Source organism: Notolepis coatsorum (assembly GCF_963971535.1).
Source record: "Notolepis coatsorum genome assembly, chromosome: 1".
Taxonomy (NCBI): Eukaryota; Metazoa; Chordata; class Actinopteri; order Aulopiformes; family Paralepididae; genus Notolepis; species Notolepis coatsorum.
Genome location: NC_140165.1, coordinates 220348118 through 220372425, shown reverse-complemented (window position 1 = coordinate 220372425; position 24308 = coordinate 220348118). Strand labels below are relative to the sequence as shown.

The 24308-nt window shown below is 43.0% G+C and overlaps 1 protein-coding gene across 3 annotated transcripts in view; it reads right to left on the bottom strand.

Moving 5' to 3' along the window:
* The window catches only part of hip1 (huntingtin interacting protein 1), a 220431-nt gene that overhangs the window by 36497 nt on the left and 159626 nt on the right, over nucleotides 1-24308 (bottom strand). For all 3 annotated transcript variants that reach the window (XM_084331299.1, XM_084331298.1, XM_084331300.1), the window contains exons 16-22: nucleotides 23333-23449; nucleotides 20624-20725; nucleotides 13376-13570; nucleotides 8451-8598; nucleotides 7259-7345; nucleotides 6928-7032; nucleotides 2627-2763 (exon numbers count right to left, since the gene is read on the bottom strand). In XM_084331299.1, the coding sequence (XP_084187425.1) occupies nucleotides 2627-2763; nucleotides 6928-7032; nucleotides 7259-7345; nucleotides 8451-8598; nucleotides 13376-13570; nucleotides 20624-20725; nucleotides 23333-23449 (891 nt within the window). The remainder of the gene's footprint in view (nucleotides 1-2626; nucleotides 2764-6927; nucleotides 7033-7258; nucleotides 7346-8450; nucleotides 8599-13375; nucleotides 13571-20623; nucleotides 20726-23332; nucleotides 23450-24308) is intronic.

Below are 24308 nucleotides of genomic sequence, written 5' to 3'. Positions count from 1 at the left end.
TCTAACCATGGCCTCAGACTGCTACGTCTAAATAAAGCAGTTTTATAGGAACTTTTTCGAGCTTTTCTGAAAATTTTTAGTGCTTCCAAAGTAAATGATTCTTCTTCTTTATTAATAATAATAATAATAATAATAATAATAATAATAATAATAATAATAATAATATATTATAATAATAATAATAATAATAATAATAATAATAATAATAATAATAATAATAATAATAATAATAAATGTGATTTATTTGGTGCTTTTCTAGAACTCAAAAGTCCCTTTACACTAAGGCGTCAGGGGTCAGGGGTAGTGAGACAAACAACAGACGAACACACGAGGATGGATGTATTTCCGTGAGACTAGACACTCTGGAACATCTAACTCCCACCAATGAAATGTTCCGAAGCATCAACACAGTCATTTCAAAATTCATTATCTTTTTGGGAATTCGATTTATTTGATTCAGTGGATTAATCGCGGCACTCCACTGTGCCCTCGACTCTCCCAGACGGACGCTGTAAATAACGAGACATTATTTATGTCTGCCCACCGCAACATCAGATAGGCCCTTCACAAATAAATTCCCATGACTGATGCAGAAACCTCTAAACGAGGGCTGTTGCTGTACAGACAAACCCTCCCACTGCCGGACCCTCCGCAGCCCAGTGCTTCCCACACACTGGCCCGTGTTCACACCGCTTCCCAGGGCAGGAGCTGCTATTCCCGTGACCATGAAGGCTGGTCCTTGTGACCTTATTAACACTTTCCGTGCCGGCCTCCGTTTCCTCTTTACCCCGTTGAATGCCGTTGAATTTACTGTAATACACAAAACACGTTGTCAAGGGGCGGTTAGGTGGCGTAACGGAGATTGCGTTCGTCACCAACCCCGGAGCTGTGAGCTGGATTCTCTCTGGAACAGCTCCGGGGTTGTCACCAGCTTGGCTGGCCGTTCACACTAATACAATTGGCTGTATTAGAGGGTGGGAGAAGCTGGCGGGGTGGGTCCGGGTCGTTGTAAACAGCGACTCCTACAGTTCGGTCGGGGCGCCTGCTAAGCGCGGATAGGACCTGAGTGGGATAGTGTGATCCTTCCACACGCTACGCCCTCTCAGGGAGGATCCGCGCTGCCAGGTGAAAAGAAGCGGTTGATTGGCTGGACGTGTCGGAGGAAGCACGTGATAGCCTCCACTCTCCCAGATGATCTGACTGTGGGGGGTAAGTGCGCAGCGACCAGGAAGGGGATTGGGAATTGGCATACGACTAACATTGGGATGGGAGAAAATCGGAGGAAAATGGAGGGGGAAAAAGATAAAAAAAAAAAAAAAAAAAAAAAAACACGTTGTCATTTTTCTGCCTATTTATGAATCGTTTTCAAATAAACGCTAGATTATCGATAGTATGTGTACTTATGCACGCTATAGAAGCGGGCTGAAAAATCGATTCTCTTATTTCCTGATCGCACACACACACACATATGGCACACGCTGATATATAGGTGAAAATAGCTCTGATTATCCCAATACTGGTCCTTACCTCAGATCAGATGTTCTCCAAAAGGATTATTTCAATTCCTGATCGCCATTCCAAATATCGAACGCGTTTATTGATCCAACGCTGGGTGCTCGAACACATTATTCCACGCTGTTCTGCGGGACCACAAAGACTGCAATCGGCTCGGGTTACTTGCCTGAGAAGTAAAATGTGGATTCCGGACTCTTTTTTTCCCATGCGTTTCATTCAATCCATTCCAAAGGGGTGCAGTACCATCCGGGAGACGATAGGGGGCGGTATTGTCCCAATGGAGCTCAGAGAGAGTTTGCAGTGGTAACATGAGGCTAGATTGATGAAATATGAATGGAAATCGCTAATAAAAAGAATAACGATTAAAAAACGGCATAGTTCCTGGCACTTAACGGTTGGCATGAAATAACGAGTTATCTCGTCCGTGGCACTCAAAGTGTTAAGACGAATGGACCGGAGCAGACTCCAGATTAGTACTCCCGTGTTGGGAGGCTTTTTTTGTGAATATGGACCATTGACTTTACTTACTTACTTACTTGACTGACTTTTAAATGTCCACCCACCCCGGGTACATTTCTGAAGTTTCAGACTCAATTTGTCATCTCCTAAAAATATCACCAACACCACTTGACCTCCTTGCCTGATTCCAATCTCTCATCATTCTTTCTCTCTCATGCATGCGTACACACACGCACACGCCCACACACACGCCCACACGCACACATGGACTCATAACTGTGGTCACTGGTAACTTCCCTAAGAGTTAACCCTTTCCGCTTTAAGTTCTCACGTTTTCTTGTAATTCCAGAGCTCCACAGCTCTGTGACCAGACACCATGGTTTCATCACCGTCAGAATGTTTAGTTCTAACAGTTCCATCTCACAACACTCCTCCAAACTGCACACCTGAAAAGGGTTGATGATAACCCTTTCACTGCCGCGCTACCAAACGGTTAACCCTTTTCACTGCGACAATACACAGAAGGTTAACCCTTTCACTGCCACACGACAGCCGGTTAACCCTTTCACTGCCACCCGACAGAAGGTTAACCCTTTACTATCACACAACCGACGGCGACAGATAAGAGAAGCGGCCACGGGGCGGTACAGACCTCTGCGGTGGCCAGGATCCCTTGCAGAGCCGTCCTGAGCTGGGAGTCGTCCGCCGACGCCAGGCTGTCCTGTCCTTTCATCTGGCCCAGCAGAGCCAGGGCGTCGGCCCCGCACGCCTTCACGCTCTCCGACAGGGCTGGCGGGGACGGAGAGAGACAGTGAGTGAATGATGAGGACACAATTAGGGGGGGTGCAGTAACAATAATTACCTGAAGAATGATTAAAGCAGGATATTGGTACGGAATGGTACGCCAAAAAAGCCCATGACGCACAGGAACAACTACGAGACATCGATCAGTATCACCCGCTTCACCCACGACTGCACTCCTATACATGGCACCAAGGTCATTATCAAGTTTGCAGACGACACAATGGTGGTGGGCCTCATCAAAAACAACGATGAGTCGGCCTACAGGGCCAACAGCAATAAAACCAATGACGCCCCGTCCACATCAACGGGACGGAGGTTGAGTGTGTCTCCAGCTTCAAATTCCTGGGAGTCCACATCTCTGAGCACCTCTCCTGGAACCTCAACACCTCAGCACTGGTCAAGAAGGCTCACCAGCGCCTCTTCTTCCTGAAGAGACTGAGGAAAGCCCACCGGTCTCCTCAGATTCTGGTGAACTTTTACCGGTGTGCTATAGACAGTATACTCACCAACTGCATCACAGTCTGGTACAAGCAACTGCTCTGCCTCTGACCAGAAACACTGCAGAGGGTGGTGAAAACCACCCAATGCATCACCGGTAGGGATGGGTACCGAATTCGGTTCTTTTGAGGTACCGAACCGAAACACGTCGGTACTACCGAGTATCGATTCAAGTGAGATACAAAAAAAAAAAAAAAAAAAAATTGTTTACCTTTTTTCTTTTCATGTCAACGTTCACACGCACAATATATGCTTACCTAGGATTTGACTTGGTTCAACAAGAAAGCAGTTGGAGCAATGGCAAGCCGAAAACGGTCGAAATTGTAGTTATTTGAAGTTAGGATTTTTTTTTCACGACTGAGGTAACGGAACATAGGCCAAATGCGTCCACATTTTTATAGGATTCTATCACATTTTCATAACAATAGCACCCTGCGCCGTTTTCATTGAGGTTTCTTACAAATTAACGCTGCTTTATCTTGTCCTTTATATGCCGATTATCATTCGAATCTTAAATTGTACCATATGTCCCCCTTTAGACAACATATGTAACGCTACCAGCGCACTTTTGTTAAGATAATTAGTTGGCCATTCACGGTCGCTATACCGAGGTCGCAGTATTAGTTTAACGCTGTTCAGATCACGTCGGAGAATATAGACACATCCCAGTGACCTGCGACCTGTGCTAACGCTCTTGGGAAATGCAGTGTTGTAGTTCTCAACATTTTCAGCCTTTAATTTTAAACCAATGCTGCAATCTACTGACAACAAAAAAGTGTTGTCTAATCGTCACCTTGAGAGCTACTTCTGTATACAGCGCCGCCCCAAACCCATTCTAGAGATTCCCACTTTTTGCTGGGAGTGGGGCGTGGCCGTATTTGGTCCCAGACAATAAGAGTGGCTGCAATTGGTCACCGTGACGTTAGGTAAATACATTTTTTTTAGACTAAAGTACCGAAAAAAGGTACCGTTGGGTACCGGTATCGATTCACAGGTACCGGTACCGTATCGGTTCAAATGTGAAAGGTACCCATCCCTAATCACCGGTACATCACTCGCTACTATTGAGTCTATCCATCACAAACGGTGTCTGAGGAAGGCACACAGCATAGTCAAGGACACCTCTCATCCCAATCATGGACTGTTTTTTTTTTTTTTCATTCCATTTGGGCTGTGGAGGTGCTTAATGTCTGAAGGAGTCGACTGAAGGCTTCTTGTCCTCTGCAAAAGCATGCAATTGGTCCACTGATGGATACATCTTGATATTTGTCTAGTATAGTGTGTTCATTAGATGGGTGAAATCCTCTTTCAATGCCTCTGTGCCTGTTTTCGTAGGCAGTTAGCCTCTGGTATGTGTGCCATTAGCGTTAGCCACGCTTCTATGCCTCTTTTCTTTTGAAAAAAATGTTAAATCTTTTTTTTTTAATTATATTCGAATAAGAGGTTGGCCAGTCGACTACGGCCCCTTTCGACCGATTAGTCGACTAATCGATTAATAGGGGTCAGCCCTACCGTATATATATATATACACGGTATACGGTATATCTATATCTATATCTCTTACCTACTCTTACTAATTATGCTGCTGGCCACTACGACTTACTATCATAATGTCTTCATACCTGTATCACTGTACATCATTTAATCACCTGTACATTGTATATTACTATTGCACTTTATTGTTACATTTGCACTCTGGTTGGATGCCAAACCCTTTTCGTTGTACTGTTGTACTGTACTTTACATTATACGTTGTGCTGTATAATGACAATACATTTGAATCTAATCTAATCATTCTGTTTCCAATTCCCTCTCTCCCTTACACACACACACACACACACACACACACACACACACACCACACACACACCACACACACACTCCATTCGATTCCACTCAAGTCAAGTACTTGTGTTATTACACTTCATTCCTGCAGTGTATTGAGTGAGACAGTAGATTGTCACGTACTCTACTCCTCGCTGCATGTCCTTCTCGGCAGCAGACTACCAGGCAGAACACTTTACAGCTGCTGACTGAAAGCGGCGCAGGGTCTACTGACAGCGGAAATGTCTCATGAACTACCAAATGGAGCTCACATTGACAGTCACACAATAACAGACAGGTGGCCACGCCTCTATTCTAGTTCCGTGGTGCCGACTGTGGTTTGGTCGCTTAACCCTTTCACTACCACACTACCAAAGGGTTAACCCTTTCACTGAGACAATACAGACGGTTAACCCTTTCACTGCCACATGACGAAAGTGTTAACCCTTTCACAACCACACTACAGAAGGTTAACCCTTTCACTACCACACTGTACATAGGTAATAGAACATAGAACAAAGTGCAAGTAATAATGACAATAGTGATAACAGTAGTAGTAGTGAACAATAGTGGGTGGGACAGGATTCAATCAGACAGTAGTAATAGTGATGATAGTATACATGGTCCAAACCGTAGTAACACGCTGCACCAGAGTCTGTGCAGAGTCAGACAGTCCTAACAGTACTCAAGTTCACCAGCCGTTAGTTCTCCAGCTATTGGCAGCAGTCCGTGCCCACGGTTGTGGAGCCTGATGGCTACTGGCAGGAAGGACTGGCCGAGGCGGTTAGTGGTGTGTCGTGGGAGGGATACGTCTGTGGCTGAACGTGCTCCTCATCTTGGCTAGCTCCTCATAGAGGGGGTGGAACAGCATTTAAAAGAGAAGCTTCCTTCATCACTTTTTGTGGGATAAGAACTGAAAGCTTAAAATGTTTTTGATGACCATACAAATCCTTCTGTAATATAAGAAGAACTAATGAGCACAACCTTGTAGTCTAACCTTCAGACTTTCCTGTGTTAATGACAATTATTGAAATGAAATATCGTTGAAAGTCTCACCCAAGGAAATGCGATAGATGCATATTTTTTTCCCGATCAAATCTACGATAGATGCATATTTAGTTGAGTTTAGTCCTTGTAGTTTGACGCACAAATGAAGGTGTGCGAGCCAAGCTGAACAGCAGAGCGTTGTGCCAAATGCAGACTGCAGCCATAAACAAGTCACGACTCACGGGGGTCGAGAGAGGGGCGTATCTGTCAAGTCTACCCCATGTTCTTTTAAACATCAACCTCTAAATCACCTTACGCACAAATTACACCTTTGGAGGCAGCATCTGGCAGTGTGTGTGGCAGTGTGTGCATATCATAGTATATAGTGTATATACATACTATACACATATAGTATGTGTATACCCGACTACATGACTACATAACTACAATAGCCTATTCTTTGTCCTCGCTCCACAGTGGTGGAACAAACTTCCCACCACAGTCAGGACAGCTGAAACCTCAATCAATATCTGGAATAAGAAAAATGTAAAGGAAAAAGGAACCATGGTACAATCCCTATACTACTACCTATCATGCTAATATGTCTATATACCACTATGCACTCAGAGTGTAACACTCAAGATCAACACTGTTTGCAGCCAGAGGTGTACCCCTCCTGCTGACTTGTTGTTGACAATTTGTAAGTCGCTTTGGATGAAAGCGTCGACTAAATGACTAAACGCAAATGTAAATTACTAAATGTAAATGTAAATGACTAAACGTAAATAATATAGATGTCTCCATCGCCAGTCAGACTCAGGATGCAACACACAATCTCACCCTCTTGCTCCGCTGGCACCATGTGGGAGGTGGCGCTGCCTTGGACGATGGTGTCTCCCACCAGGTGGCCACAGTGGGTCACCGCTCGCACCAGCTCCGATACACCTGGACACAGACAACAGTTCATCAGTCACCACTCCAGATAATAATGTAGACATACATCACACTTCACCATCAACACACAGTATGACGAACCAATCAATTGGGGTCCTCCAACATGAATCCCATTCCTGAGCAGATATATCCCAGTGATATATATTGATGATGGAAAAAAGGTATTTCTGAATATTTTAATGTTTCTTTTTTTTTTTGTCGTCAGTGTACAACTCACCCGTGTCGTCTGCCAGGAAGGCGTCTCTGGCAGATTGAAGTCTGTCCATACAGTCTAAAGAGGCCTGGCACCTGGACGCCAGGTAATCTAGAGACAAAGACACGGGGAAAGAAAGAAAGAGATCCAGAAAGACAGACAAGAGGTCCAAGGTGAGTGGGCATCATTACTTACATAATAAAAAAACATCATATAGTGATGCAATGGTAATATTTTATTTTTCTTTTCTTCCTAGACTAGCATTATTTTGTTTAATTTCCTCAAAGAAATGCCCTATTTGCATGAAACTTGCATCAATCTGATACTACGTACAATAATCTACTACTTATTAATATCACTAGGTGGCTAAACTGGACTTGGTGGTGCTGCTGCTGGTGGTTGTGGAAGGTTGCTGTTGGGAGCTTAGGAACAACATTCCAATACATAACCTTTTTTCTAAGTGCCTAAAACCAAAACAACTGTCTTTTTACTATTATGTACCTTACTACTACTACTACCTATCATGCTAAGTATGTCTATACTACTATGCACTCAGAGTGTAACACTCAAGGTCGACACTGTTTGATGAACAATATCATCACAAAAAACCCACCCCCCCATCCACCCACCCAACCCCCTCCAATGTAGTTTCTTCCCCTACGGATGTATATATTTTATGATCTCTTTTTCTTACACAGTACTGTATATTTGTATGTCTTGTATGTCATAAATGTCTTGATGAATTGAAAATGGGCAACCCTGATGTAAACAAGACGAAAGTCTTTCTCTGGTCTGCATCCTCTTAGCACTTTGTTTGTATTGAGCCGTACTGTATTGTACCCATTCTGCAATCTGCTAATAAAGTTTTCAATCAATCAATCAAACCCTTAGCTACCAGAGGTGTACCCCTCCTGCTGACTTGTTGTTCACAATTTGTAAGTTGTGTAAGCTTTGGATAGAAGTGTCAGCTAAATTACAAAATGTAAATGTAAATAAGATAAGATATTCCTTTATTGATCCCCTTGGGGAAAGTAAATGTAAATGTTACGTGAATGTTACGTGAATGTGAATGTAAATATGAATGTAAATGTAAATGTCAATGTGAATGTAAATGTAAACTCAGCCCTCCTCCACTACATCCCTGCGTACATTCAACCCCCCGGTTCCTGAGCAGAACACGGGTCCAGAACACGGGTCCATGCAGCAGCGGTCTGACCTGCAGAGCTGGTACAGCTGACGTGCGCCGGGTCGTCTATCTGGAGCAGTGACTCCCGTATGCTCCTCTCTGCCTCCTCCACGGCGCCCTGCAGGGAGGCCCAGCGGGCTGCTACCAGCTGGCTCTCCAACGCCTGCTCTCTGCTCTCCTGCACACACACACACACACACACACACGAGCAAATCATTTATACTAGTCTACACCGATCATACATCAAAACACACAAACACAAATGTGTACACATGCACGTGTAAAATGCGCAGAGACGCACACAGGGTCAGATGGCGGCTTCCAAAACACTAATACCAGAAATAAGCCATCCGTCACACAGGCTCAACAAACACACACGTGTGTTGAGTGATGGTGTAGCAGGGCATAAAGACCCTAACATACTTGCTAGTGACCTGTTGCTGCCCTCCTGCTTGATCTGTAAATGTACACTACAGTACCCAACACTACTATCACCCACATCTAAGAAGGGAGATCCCCCCTTGAATGGCCCTTCTAAGGTTTCTCCCCTCCACATTGCCTGTGGTGCTTTTATCATATTGCTAGGCTTTTAGTGAGTTTTTCCTTACCTTCGCGTCTGGGAGTGTTGCATTAATTTATTTATTTTACATTTTATTTTGGATTTCATGGTGTTTTTGTTTTGTTCTTGGTGTATTGAGATGTTTCTTCTTGACTTGTTTAACACTATGGCGACCGGCGGGGCTCTGCGATTTAGGCCTCAGAGGACAGCAGATTGTAAACAAACCAATGTACTTTCTAAGAGCTTTATATATCATTTATAGTATTGCTATCTGTCCATTCTCATTGTCACTTGAGTGCATAAACCGTGCCTTCATAATGGCTTAAAGAAAATAAAAATCCATCGGTTGGTTGTCATTTTATAGCGTCGTGAATATAAGGTATATCACGCTTTTAGTCTAGGCTTTTCTGCAGGAAGCTAGATAATAGGCTAAACGTTGGCGCCGTTATATCAAACGCCATTTCTGCTGTATATATACAAATGAAATAAAACAAACTGCGTAGCATCCGGACTATTACAGAGCATCTATGGATGAAATGGGGGCGGCGGGGAATGCCAATTACTATTATTGATCAGCAATACAGTGTGCGTTCAATATAGCATTTTCATTGACCGATCACGTTACGTTATAAAACAATGTCCAATCCAGCTGTAATTTGGGGTAATATTATCCTACCGTCAGGCCATGTGATCGCCGGCAGCATTTCCTCACCAGTCATCGGATTCTGGTAGATCGATATGCACATTGGCTAATCATAAATCCCATTATTCCACGCTGAAAAAAACGCTCGCCAAGCTGATCCAAGATGGAGGATGTTCGGCTGGGATCAAGGAACTATGATCCGCCCACAGAACTGTACTTGCATTTATTTTTTAATTCACATAATGATACTGCAGTGGAGCGATGGCGCCCCTAAGCGGGTCTGGCCGGTACTGCATGTTTCGAAAATCAAATATGTGAAAAGATGCTGGTAGTGGATCGGGTACCTAAGAAGCGTTATAAATATGGAATAAAACAATAACAACTCGTCACGTATATACTCGTTCTCGGACGGCATAGTGTTAACTCATTCCCCGCCAACGTCGATTATACTCGTTATTGGCCGTCAATCATTGAACGCCAAAGACGAGTATACTCGTTATTTGATCGTTATTTCTTTTATTCGATATTTCTATTCATTACAGGCCCACTGACTCTGCGTTAACATTGGGAATCGCATTGAGAATGCCTAGGTGCAATACCGGCCGCATCACGCTAGACGGCGGTATCGAGCACCCTTTCTACCCTTGTATCTTCTATGTGGGACGGCCCCAGGTCTCGGGTTACATTTTTCCTTGTCTGGCAATACGAACGGTTCTGCTGGTTACATTGAAGCACGTCAGATATCTCCGATCCATATGTTGTGGTGAATTATGCCATCGAGCAAATGGACATTGGATATACCGGATGGCGATCAAACAATTGGAATATTCTTTTTGGATTACTCCCGGCCACAGGTAAGGGCGATTTGACGTCAATTTTAGCTTGATCCTACAATGCTTTCATACTGATCGGGCTGATAAACCGTTTTTAGTGTTCAATGCCAATGCCGTTACTGACAATCAAATAATCAGAAACGACCCCCATGTATTCATGATGGAACATGATACCTATAATGTGGATTTGATTCCGGAACAATAGTGGGTTCAGGAAGGAAACGGCAACGTCTACAATGGAATCGACGTATACTGCCATAACTAAGCATTTCATGAATTACCCTAGACCGCTCTAAAACCATACTTATATTCACCACGGTATAACACGGGAACGTATGGATGGAAAGATGATCTCTTTTTTGCATCTTGACCGGAAGAAACTCAATGTCAAATGACTATAGTATTGTATCTAGGGCTGACCTTCGACATTTTTTTGGCAATCGAAGCTTCGGGGCCGAGCTTCGATTTTAATTCGAAGCTTCGAATAAAATTTTTTTTATTAATTTTTCTTTTTTTTATAATTTTCTTTTTTTTTATCTTATGTTGTGGGACTTGTGCAGCACTTTGGTAAACTTTGTTGTTTTTAAATGTGCTCTATAAATAAAGTGGATTGGATTAATGAATAAAGTAGCCCCTTTCGTGACTGTGACGCAGCCAACAGTGTGATTTAATTCAAGGTGGATCGCTGTTGTCGTTTGAACAACTTCAGATTTCATGGGAACTACCAATCCCCCAAATCAAGAATGTTTAAGATGAATGAAGTAAGATTTTGATTATTTGAAATATGGCCTGTGTAGACTAAACTATGCACAGAATTATGTCAGTCTACAAGGTCCGGATTCTACATGGTCCGGCAATGTAGACCTTGTAGACTCCACTACAGACCAATTATCAGTGAATGTTCATGCATTTTTAAGAAGGGCTACTTCCTCAAAAAAAACAAAGAACTCACCAAAACATCTCAGTAGCACCTTATCTAAATGTTCTATTTCATATATGGAGATTCATATTTATTTATGTATTGCATGCATTTCTACATTTTATTTCCTATTTTGTTTATTCATCCCAGTATCTTTAAACTTTGGCCATCCCGCCGGCTCTTTTTTGCGTTTATCGCATTTTTCTCTGGTCAAGAATGACCGACAGACAGAAACAGGTTGAATGGGGGTACAGATGGGGGGGAAGACCTCGCTAAACCCCAGATCCGTGACGAGCACGGTTGTCCCCGGCGCCGAAATAGCGCTCGAGGTACGCGGTGAGCTACTGGAGCTCCCCAGTATCTTTCTTTCTTATGTGTGGAATTCTACAAGGCATTTACATTCACATTTACATTTAGTCATTTAGCTGACGCTTTTATCCAAAGCGACTTACAAGTTCTGTACGACAGGTCATCAGGAAGGATACAACTCTATCAGCTGAGTAACAATATTCATCAAAGTGTTGCGTGTTACAGTGTAGGTTAGTTTATTAGGACAAGTGCATGACAGTAAGGTTAGTTAGGGTTAGATTTTTTTTATTTAATTTTTTTAATTTTATTTCAGATAATGGTTGAAGAAGTGCGTCTTTAGTCGACGGCGAAAGATTGGATGGGATTGGGATGTCCTAACTGGGGTGGGTAGTTCATTCCACCATTGTGGGGCAAGGACTGAGAATAGGCGTGTAGGTGGTGTATATGTGTTTGAGGATGATATCCTTCAAACAGGCAATAGTGATGATATAATTTGGGCAGTGCTGAGCTGGGTTACTTTCCTCCAGTGTATTTGTCCCCCGGCCCCACCCAATGGCCCCATGCACACACACACACACCGAAGTAAAAAAATAAATAATTTTTTTTTTTTTTTTTTTTTAACTTCGATTTTTTTTTAATGTTCGAAGCTTGTGCCATCGAACGAAGCTTCGAAGCTTCGAAGTATTTAAGACAGCCCTAATTGTATCCATGGCTATAATATAGAATATAGATTTAGCTCTACAAACAAGGTGACTAACTCCCATTGTTTACAGCTTGGCAGTAGCTACCACAGGATAAGGATAATAGCTGGCAGCCAATGAGTTAAAGACGTGTCCGGCCCATGGGGACATTAACGTGTTGATAGAATCCTTGTTTTTCAATGTGTATATAATGTAAATATCTGCAGATGACGGCATCTACTCGTAGATATTAGTTGTAAGAGGACAGTATCAGTCACTATGTCTGTCTCCAGTGAGACTGCAGACGAGGGCCTGTTATCAGCTGAGCTCTCAAGAGAGCCAAGGTCATTGTCTGCAGCGGCACTGGGCTCTCACATAGTGGTGTGGCCACATCGTTTAGTGTGTCAAAGACCAGCCGTTGCCATGGTATCGTGTCACTTAGTAACGAGAAAAGGGGGCGGGCCCCCGTTGCTAAGGGAAAGACGTTATGAGATGTGAGTTTCTTCTGAAGACAAATTAGACTAAGACACGAGCAGACGCGTTGACAGAGACTTTGAAACGATGCAAGGAATAGAGTGCCACAACATCACTAGCTCCGGCTAACAGGGAAGGTTTTGGCTAACGACGAGGCCTCAATCACCATTGGACTAAAAGACTGTTCAAGGACATTACAGAATTGGTTACATCTTGTACGAGGCTATGTTTATGAAAATAAACATCATGATCTGAGGAAGTAGATCACGTTGCCAGTGTCGAATTCTTTATGAGACGGATTGCATTAACGGGGATGATACAGTGTGTGACAGCCAATGTGAAGTATTGAAAACAAACACAACGCAGAGGGGAGAGTCACGGAGGAGCAGGTGACGAGATGAGATTGGCTGATTACCGAAGTATCCAACAACGTTTATTGTCGGGCCTTACAAATACATTTGATTTGATTAATCCTATGCACGGAGAGAATCCTCTTGTGCAATAATACTTGTAATCAGTCAAGCAGAGATCAGCTCACCTTTTCATTGAGTTGGTTCTGCAGGGCTTCTGCTGTCTTTACCCCACTCTCCCGCTCACTGGCCAATAAGCTCTGGGCCTGTTCTAGCTCCTCCCCCAGTCCCGTTAGCTCCTCCTCCTTCTTCGTCAAGGATTCCACAAGCTCCACCTTCTGGGACTCCAGGGTGGACAGCTGAGTGCCAAGCTCCTGACTCGACTGTAAAGGGATGCAAGGATGGAGAGAGGGATCGATCGATTGGTTTCATTGGGTAAAAGTACAGACATTAGTACTACATCCCAGAGGATAACGCGTAAAAGTGCACTTAAACACTGGTCCTTGTTGGTGGACAAAACAAGAAGACAATACACAAAAACATATACAGAAATACAAATGTACATTTACTACACAAAAGGTGCAACATATAGGTGTTATGTGCGTGTGTGTGAGTGACAGGTGTACCGTATGTATTATATAGTTGTGTATTATTAGAGTGTGTGTTATGATTATTTGTAATTTAGGGAGAGAAAGTCAACGATGGAAGACTTTAAACACTTGGTATTGATAATATATGTAGCTGACTGATACGAACACTCTGAACTCTCTGGTGTGTGTGTGTTGGGGGTAAATACATTTTCATTAAAAACATCTTCTATCTATCAAGTATCATCTTTGTGTTCTGAACACAAAAGCAACAGAAGCAGGAACACACACAGACATGGTGAGTTAAGTGAGTTACATAATGAGAAGACAGAAGGTTAGAGAGACTTAGAGCCTGCGTGTCACCAGGTCCACAGAGAGACAGAATGTTAAAAGAGATGAAGGATTAGTTAGAGAAATCAAGGCTTTCCCTAAACAATGGTATAGAGGTCCAGCGCCACCGTGGCAACGCGCCAGCGCCACCATGTGGTTTAAAAAAAGAAAGACAATAACATTGCAGTGAAAGTTTGGGGCCAGCTTAGAAAACAGACACATCATTGTCTAATATGTGATTGCTCTGTCCTCAGTTCCTATGTTCCACTGTGTGCGTGTGTGCATGTGTTTTCGTGTTTAACGTTAAACTATAGTGCAACCTTATGTAGCCGGGCTCGTATTTCCATCTCTGCGTTGTGTTAAAGTTCGACCCCTGTTAAGGGATTGCCCCAAGTGAGTCTCGAACCCGGGTCTCCCGCACCACGGGCGACATCGCAGACCACTATACCAAGAGGTGAATTCACCTTTTGGTAATGTGTCTGGATGCCTTTTATGGGTGGATGAGTTTACTTGCAGTACCGCTACGTGCCACAGTCACTTCACAACACTTGAAGTCCATCGTGACTGTGGATATACTCACAGACCTCCATTACACTTATACAGTGTACTTACTGTTTTTAAATGGCAGGAAATTACAGCAAATGTCTTTGTTTATTGCAAATGTTTTTCCCTCCCACATGGGGGGCACAGCCCACTCCAGCCCACCCCCTAGTTGAAACTCAGCATCTTCTTTGAAAATCCTGAGGAAAGCCCTGTAAATACTGTATGAACAGCTTCAACAAAAGCCCTCAGAGACAGTGAGGGAAAAAAGGGGGTTACGCACGGAAAAAAGGAGGGGGTGAGAGAGAGAGAGAGAGAGAGAGAGAGAGAGAGAGAGAGAGAGAGAGAGAGAGAGAGAGAGAGAGAGAGCCCTGTTTCTACCCGGCATTAAGATCCAATCTGGGTGATCCGATCACAAGTGGCCAACTCTAAGTTAAGGATGGGTGTGACGTGAGTAATCGATTACTTGAGTATTTGCCATTTCAACTGAACTCTTTACTTGAGGAACGGGTGTCGGTACCAATAGTATATGAACGCTACACGAAGTGGGCGACATGTTGTTGGCACAATTTGGAAATGCACAAACACAAACCGCTGCTTTATAATTCCTATGCTACGAACACAGAGATGGTGAAAGTATCTGCTCTCCCGTTCTTCCTCATTCTTCTCATCTCCAGTTGGTTCTCAGATTGCGCAAGCTGGCTTTTAGCCATTATAGGCTATGTTAATAAGGCTGCAAAAATGTTGAACGAATCCAAAGAAAAATAAGGTTTTATGTTTTCAGAACCCTCTGTTATAATGTGGGCTCGCCACCGCCCTTCAGCAGCCCCGTGGCTTTTCATAATCGCACGCATCCATAAAACCATTATTAGCCTAATTAAAGTGGTTTCAGCGTACTGAAACCCACTGGAGGCACGGTGTCGGCTAATATCCACAATGAGAATATGGAAGGACACTAATGAGTATATAGCCCCCATATATGTGTGCATAAATTTCCAGAAGGGGATCAATACAGGAATATTTTATCTCATCTTATCTTGTGCACGGATTATCCCACCTCCTTAATAATTTCAAACGTGTGAAGGTAGTTGATGAGAGAAAGAGAGAGAGGAAATCAAGACGAGCAGTGTGTAACACAGTGACATTGTAAAGTGTAATGGCAACACTGCTTGCACTCCATTACATTATCTGATTTGCATGCGTCTTTAGTAATGTAGGCGTGGACCTAAGTAGATTTTGTTGGATCCAATCACAAGTGATCACTCGAGACACTTGAGAGCACCTGTGTGCCGTGACACATTCTAACGGCAGGTGTGAACAGACGTACTGAGGTCTTAGCACCAGGTGTGAACAGACGTACTGAGGTCTTAGCACCAGGTGTGAACAGATGTACTGAGGTCTTAGCACCAGGTGTGAACAGACAAACTGAGGTCTTAGCACCAGGTGTGAACAGACAAACTGAGGTCTTAGCACCAGGTGTGAACAGACAAACTGAGGTCTTAGCACCAGGTGTGAACAGACGTACTGAGGTCTTAGCACCAGGTGTGAACAGACGTACTGAGGTCTTAGCACCAGGTGTGAACAGACGTACTGAGGTCTTAGCACCAGGTGTGAACAGACGTACTGAGGTCTTAGCACCAGGTGTGAACAGACGTACTGAGGTCTTAGCACCAGGTGTGAACAGACGTACTGAGGTCTTAGCACCAGGTGTGAACAGACGTACTGAGGTCTTAGCACCAGGTGTGAACAGACGTACTGAGGTCTTAGCACCAGGTGTGAACAGACGTACTGAGGTCTTAGCACCAGGTGTGAACAGACGTACTGAGGTCTTAGCACCAGGTGTGAACAGGGCCAGAGGCTGTGGAGGTGCACCAGAGCTGTGACAGGGTAGATGAGGAGTGGATACAGAAATAGGATGAGAGCAGTGGGAGGCGGAGGAGGGAAGGTAATTTGGCTGTCAAAATGACTCGTCGCCTCTGAAACACACTGCCTACACCGCCTACACTGCTGCCATGTAGAGATCTGATCAGAACAAAGAGGGTGGGGGAGTTAAGACAGGAAATACTGGAGCAAAAGCAGAATAACAGAAATGTCCTTTGGGAACAAATGGGAGTTGTGTTGAGAAAAAACAAATCTAGGGTTTCTCCCTCTATATGAGAGAAAGAAAAAGACTAGGAAAGCCTTGTTAAGCCGGTGTGTTTCAACAACGGGGAGTCAGTCAGTCAGTCAGGGACATTCGCTGTTGTAGGCCGGTCTTCCCATCGTCTTAGTAAATTAATCGGTCGCTTTGGTCTTAATACTTAAACATGTTTCAATGGCAAATCCTCGTTCGCCGTCCACAAATTAGGAATGTCTCTGACGGACTACAGTGTATGACGTATATCATGCCAGTTAGGGTACCTTGTGTATATTGCACCTGGTGTATACAGTTTACTTTTACACATACGCATAGTATATATTCAGATTAAAATTCTTCATTGCCTATATTCATTGTAATGTATAAGATAACCGATAGGGCATACAGACCCTCATCTGCGCCTTTGTTGACACCGTTTATTTTTCTCATATTTTAATTAAGAGTTAATTTGATTGTTTACACTGTTTATTTTAACTTTTTATATCCAGATCTGATTTATATTTACAGTATGTCTTTCTACTATTACCCTGCCCATACCTGTACCTCCCCTCCCCCCTCCCCCAATGCTGCTATGACGCCCGAATTTCCCCAAGGGGATCAATAAGGAATATCTAAATGTCTACTAATACATACTACTACTTGCACTAATGTAACATATAATGGCTACAAACAGTGGGAACCAATCACAGACGTGATGTGCTTCAGAAGACCCCGTCGCTAGGCAGAAGACCCCGCCGCTAGGCGTGTTGAGGGGCGCGCCAGGCCCACGCGCCCAATGCGGACAGTCATCTAAAACACAATCATGTAATAATGGCCGCCCTCGGTAACCAGCGAGTGAAGCAAAAATTTGCAGACTATTAGCCGATTATAAGTCTACCACTATTTTGTTATTAGCCGACTAATGGCTAGAATATTATACATCTTGTATAGATTACTGTCACATCCCTGGAAAGCACTAGGTTTAAAGAGGTCCTCCTGCCTGATTGCATGTGGGAAACACAATAAGAATGTCTTCAGTCGGCGGCCGGGTAGCGCAGCGGACTAAGCGTCTGTCTACCACCACAGAGACAGTGGGATCGAATCCAGCTGTGGTGCTTCCGGGTTGGCCGACCATCCATACTAACACAATTGGCAGTGTTAGCGGGTGGGAAACCCGGTGAGGGTGGGTCCTGGTCGTTGGAAACAGCGGCTCCTACAGTTCGGTCGGGGCGCCTGGCCGCCTGCACAGCAAGGGAAGGATCTAGGAGAGGTAGTGTGACCTTCCACACGTTACACTCTCCCAGTGAGAGTCCGCGCTGCCAGGTGAAAAGAAGCGGTGGGCTGGGTACACATGTGTCGGAGGAAGCATGTGATAGTCTCCGCCCTCCCAGACCGACGGTAGGGGGTAGAGTGCGCAACGACCAGGAAGGGGATTGGGAATTGGCATAACGACTAACATTGGGATGGGATAAAAACAGAAAAAGAAGGGGGGAAAAGATAATATATATTTTTTTTTAAAAGAATGTCTTCAGTCGAGAGCCCTAGAAAAATCCCATAACATAAACCCCGGCAATCACGGAAAATAAGAATTAGGGCTGCCTCCTCACAGCTGATTAATCGGGTTGGTCTCCGTCGATCAATAACCTGTTAGTCGATTTGTATGCTATTTGCAGTGCAGAATAGTAATAACAGAAGAGTTATTTACTGAAAGTTTATCATCTCTGGTAAGGAGTGCATTAGTGTATTAGTGAAAAACTCTAATTTAACAGATTTGTCAATAAATCCACTAATGAAATAGTCAGCATAGTAGTTGACTAATAATGTATTTAGTCCAGGACTGCCCTAATAAGAATGGAGATATGTTTTCATTTTCACATTTTCTCTAGATGACTGACTGGGCTCTTGATTTAAGGACTAAAAACGTTAATACTAGACAGATGTATTTGAATTTTAAAATGGTATTGACCATGTGTGTACTAATTCATTATGTGTATTATGTATTGCAACATAAAATATTGCAGACACTGCTTGTATCCCAAGCTTAGATCAGAACAATATTTTTGGTAACTGCACTTTGGGGTATTAGAAAAGCGGGTTATATATGATTAATTTATTTGTCTTATACATATATGTCCTTCTCATAAATGTACGACTAGCTGTGAGTTGTTGACAGAAACTCAGGGAATCGGGGGGAGTTGTTACAGCCAGAGTGGTGTGGAGCAGTGACCTAAAATTGATGGTATGTGATGTAGAACAGTGGTTCTCAACATGGGGTCTGGGTTCCTTGAGGGGGCTCCACGGGCTCCCCAGAGAAATGGGGAATTTTACTAATCACTAATAATTTCTAGAAGTTAGCGCAAGTAAAGAATACAAGTGATTATTCTCCTAGGTTTCACTATGTCCTCTTGTGGAGTATGTGTGGGTGCGGGCGGTACCAAACTGTTCCCCTGTTAAGGGGCTTCATGCTTAGAAACACAGGGGTGAAAATCCTGTGTCATTATCTCGCACAGAGGCTTTTAATAGCATAGCTACTACTGATCTAGAGAATGGTGCTGAGTTGAAACTATGGTAATTAATTCAACAGCTCTTGAACAGGAGCGTTAAGGGGACAGTGAGAGGCTGAAAGGTGCATGTCAGATTAAAGGACCACTGAAATGGTACAGTATCTTCAGGCAGTAATCTGCATTTGAATGCATTTGTAATTACAGTTTGCATGCTGTGACACAGCCCTTATCTACATACAGTAGATCTACATGTGAAGAGAATATTGAAGTGTCAAGACCAAAGATACTCTGCCCCACAGGTGGTGGTGGTAGTGGTGGTGATAGTGGTGGTGGTATTAGTGGTGGTGATAGTTGTAGTGGTATTAGTGGTGGTGATAGTTGTAGTGGTAGGCGATATAGGAGTCTGAAAGCCAGAACCACGAGACTGACAAACAGTTTCTACCCACAGGCCATCAGACTCTTGAATGCCTAGCCCCCCCCCTCCACACACACCTACTATGAACTATGAACTATGAATCACTAAAGACACTTTTAACTGCTGCTATGACCCACTGTCACCTCCATGGAACGTGCAATGTAACTCACTGTGCCTTGTTGTATTGTATATATATTTTTTAGTGCTGTCAGGCGATTAAAAAAATGTATTGAATTAATTACAGGATTTGTGATTAGTTAATCTAATTAATCACATTTTAATCGCATAACCATTTTATGCCTGATATTCTATATTCTATAATCATATTTCAAATTGCATGTGTCCGGATGGCAGAATTCACTACTGTATCTACAAAACCTTCTGTTTAATCATCTTCCATCTATTAATTTGCTTAGATTTTTCAGGTCTGGTCAATTTGAGCATGGTGTTATTCACAGTCAAAGATAATAAAAAAAAATTATTGATATTCTCATTTGGTTCATTACAATTGACTCAAAATAAAAATGTCATTCAATCAATCACCGCGCAGATTGATTGATTGAATGAAAATGTTATTAATAGATTGCAGAATGGGTATAATACAGTACGGCTCAATACACACAATTGTTAAGGGGATGCAGACCAGAGAAAGACTTTCATCTTGTTTACATCAGGGTCCCCCATTTTCAATTCATAATGAATTGTAAGTAAGGGTGCAACTTGCACCGTGCAATCCATTCTTTGTGGATCTAGCCCACAGTATTTCTGACACTGGGAATACATTCCCTGAGATTCATACAGTAGATGTCCCTAGAATCAGATACCAAGAACATGCAAATGGACCATATTAAAAAAAAAAAGTCTGTAAATGTGTATTCTACATTCTTATGGAATGAATGAGATACAAAAAAAAATTATAAAAAAAAGAAGGAGGGGACAGTGACCTGTTCTGACGACGCCATGCTGGTCCTCATGGTGTCCAGCTCTGCTCTACTGGAGACCAGCTCTTTCTGGAGCTCCTGGAGCTGTTCCAACTGGTCCTGCTCCTAGGATAGAGAGAGAGAGAGAGAGAGAGAGAGAGAGAGAGAGAGAGAGAGAGAGAGAGAGAGAGAGAGAGAGAGAGAGAGAGAGAGAGAGAGAGAGAGAGAGAGAGAGAGAGAGTGAGAGAGAGAGAGAGGGGAGAGAGAGAGAGAGAGAGAGAGAGAGAGAGAGAGAGAGAGAGAGAGAGAAAGAGAGAGAGAGCGATAGAGGGGAGAGAGAGAGGGGGAGAGAGAGACATTAGCACCTGCCTCGTGTCCAATGCTAGTGCAAATTAATGGAGGATGAATTGTCTGTTGCCAATTTGAAAAACACAGGCATATCCACTTCGCACTTAAAAACATGTGTGTGTGTGTGTGTGTGTGCGCGCGTGTGTTCTTTACTTTAACCGTCTCCTTTAATATGTGTTTTAACATGGACGCTGCAGAGTGGATCTCCCTCAGGGATAATAAAGCTAAACGTAGCTTGGCGTGCTCTGTACGTGTATCTAGTAGGGCAATATTTAAATTGCCTCGTAAAGATGCATACTAAATAGTAAATAATGTTTTGACTTGTCTATTAAATGTATTATGTATAATACATAGGGACACTACGTGGAAGTGAGCTTGCAATATTGAAGAATATTCCCAATGATAACAAGACATTTTTATCATTGAAGGACAAATGTAGGAACTTTTTACACCCAATGTGACAAGTGTCTTGTGAAGAAAACCAACTAAAGTTTGAAATACTTCAGTCTGTACCTGGTGTCTGGTGAAGAAAACCAACTAACGAGAAGAACATGAGAAAAAGAACACAAGAAGAAGAACATGAGAAGAACACGGGAAGAACACGGGAAGAAGAACAGAAGAAGAAGAACATGAGAAGAACACGGGAAGAAGAACATGAGAAGAACATGAGAAAAAGAACACAAGAAGAAGAACATGAGAAGAACACGGGAAGAAGAACATGAGAAGAACATGAGAAAAAGAGCACAAGAAGAAGAACATGAGAAGAACACAAGAAGAAGAACATGAGAAGAACATGAGAAGAAGAACACGGGAAGAAGAACATGAGAAGAACATGAGAAGAAGAACATGAGTAGAACATGAGAAGAACATGAGAAGGAGAACATGAGAAGAAGAACATGAGAAGAACATGAGAAGAAGAACATGAGAAGAACATGAGAAGAACATGAGAAGAAGAACATGAGAAGAAGAACATGAGAAGAACACGAGAAGAAGAACATGAGAAGAACACGAGAAGAAGAACATGAGAAGAAGAACATGAGAAGAAGAACACAAGAAGAACATGAGAAGAAGAACATGAGAAGAAGAACATGAGAAGAACATGAGAAGAAGAACATGAGAAGAACATGATAAGAAGAACATGAGAAGAAGAACACAAGAAGAACATGAGAAGAAGAACATGAGAAGAACATGAGAAGAAGAACATGAGTAGAACATGAGAAGAAGAACATGAGAAGAAGAACATGAGAAGAACATGAGAAGAAGAACATGAGAAGAACATGAGAAGAACACAAGAAGAAGAACATGAGAAGAAGAACATGAGAAGAACACGAGAAGAAGAACATGAGAAGAACATGAGAAGAAGAACACAAGAAGAACATGAGAAGAAGAACATGAGAAGAACATGAGAAGAAGAACATGAGAAGAAGAACATGAGAAGAACATGATAAGAAGAACATGAGAAGAAGAACACAAGAAGAACATGAGAAGAAGAACATGAGAAGAACATGAGAAGAAGAACATGAGTAGAACATGAGAAGAACATGAGAAGAACATGAGAAGAAGAACATGAGAAGAACACAAGAAGAAGTACATGAGAAGAAGAACATGAGAAGAACACAAGAAGAAGAACATGAGAAGAAGAACATGAGAAGAAGAAGAACATGAGTAGAACATGAGAAGAACATGAGAAGAAGAAGATGAGAAGAAGAACATGAGAAGAACACAAGAAGAAGAACATGAGAAGAAGAACATGAGAAGAACACAAGAAGAAGAACATGAGAAGAAGAACATGAGAAGAACATGAGAAGAAGAACATGAGAAGAACACAAGAAGAAGAACATGAGTAGAACACAGGAAGAAGAACATGAGTAGAACACAGGAAGAAGAATACAAGAAGAATACAAGAAGAAGAATACAAGAAGAAGAACACGAGAAGAAGAACACGAGAAGAAGAATACGAGAAGAAGAATACAAGTAGAACACAGGAAGAAGAATACAAGAAGAAGAATACGAGAAGAAGAATACAAGTAGAACACAGGAAGAAGAATACAAGAAGAAGAATACGAGAAGAAGAATACAAGTAGAACACAGGAAGAAGAATACAAGAAGAAGAATACAAGAAGAAGAATACGAGAAGAAGAATACAAGTAGAACACAGGAAGAAGAATACAAGAAGAAGAATACGAGAAGAAGAACACGAGAAGAAGAACACAAGAAGAACAAGAGAAGAAGAACACAAGAACGTTTTCATTTACGTGTTTATTACCAGTCTATATACTGTATAATAGTAAAAAAAATCAAGTAGATGAGTGCGTAGGGAAGTTGTATGACGTTATCTGCGGATATGCGTTAGCAAGCTGGACTGTGTTCGCTCTCAGTCTGTACCTGTCTGTCAGCAGTCTCCTGGGCAGCTTTCACCTTCTCCACCATCTCTCTCCTCACAGCCTCCACCTCGTCCTGCGCCGCCCGCGCCAACGTCATCTGCCGGGTCACCTCCGCATTCTACACACGCACACAGGGACGGGGACAGACACACACAATTACAGCCGGTACACACCGCCAGCACGACAGCGCCATCAACAGAGCATTGGCACTGTCCTCGCACTGTCCCGTACCTCACGTCTCACGCTAGAGACGCCTGTTAAAATGACGTTCCACGATGCACATGCGCTGCTCTGGACAAGCTGTGTGGACCGTTACATTACGAAGGAATTAGGACAAGGGCCTATCAACTAAAATCCAGGCTACCTGGAGAATGGCACTTAAGGACATAAGATAAGATAAGATATTCCTTTATTGATCCCCTTGCGGAAATTCAGGCATCATAGCAGCATGGCGGAGGGGGGAGGGGAGGTACAGGTAGTAAAAAGCAGTGTAAACAGTATAACAAATCAATATGCTTAACATAACATAATTAACTCTGGACATGTGCATAATGGTCAACAAGGTGCATGAGGACACTGAAGCCCCGTTTACACAGCCTGTTCAAGGTGCTGCTTCTGTTCATGGTGGATTTGACAGGACCCCTTTTCTCCACTGCATTTCTATTGCTATGACCTTTATAATGGTATGTGTTGCTTTAAGAGGTGGTGTTCTCTAAATAAAACCCTTACTACTGCTGAGTCACACCTCGCTTACTAACTCTCTGCCGCCTCGCTTCAATGTGAACGGCCCGGTTTTAGAACGTTTACAATCAAGACGTCTTGGAATTCTTTTGCAAGTTGCATCCAGTCTCGTTGCGAATCTTGATCTGAACTGGCCTTTACACGTCACACCTCTGATTCCGCAACGCTGCATGGAATCAGACTGGCATGCTATGTAAAATCACACACGGAGGCAGGACTTTGCAGGCTTTGTTTGG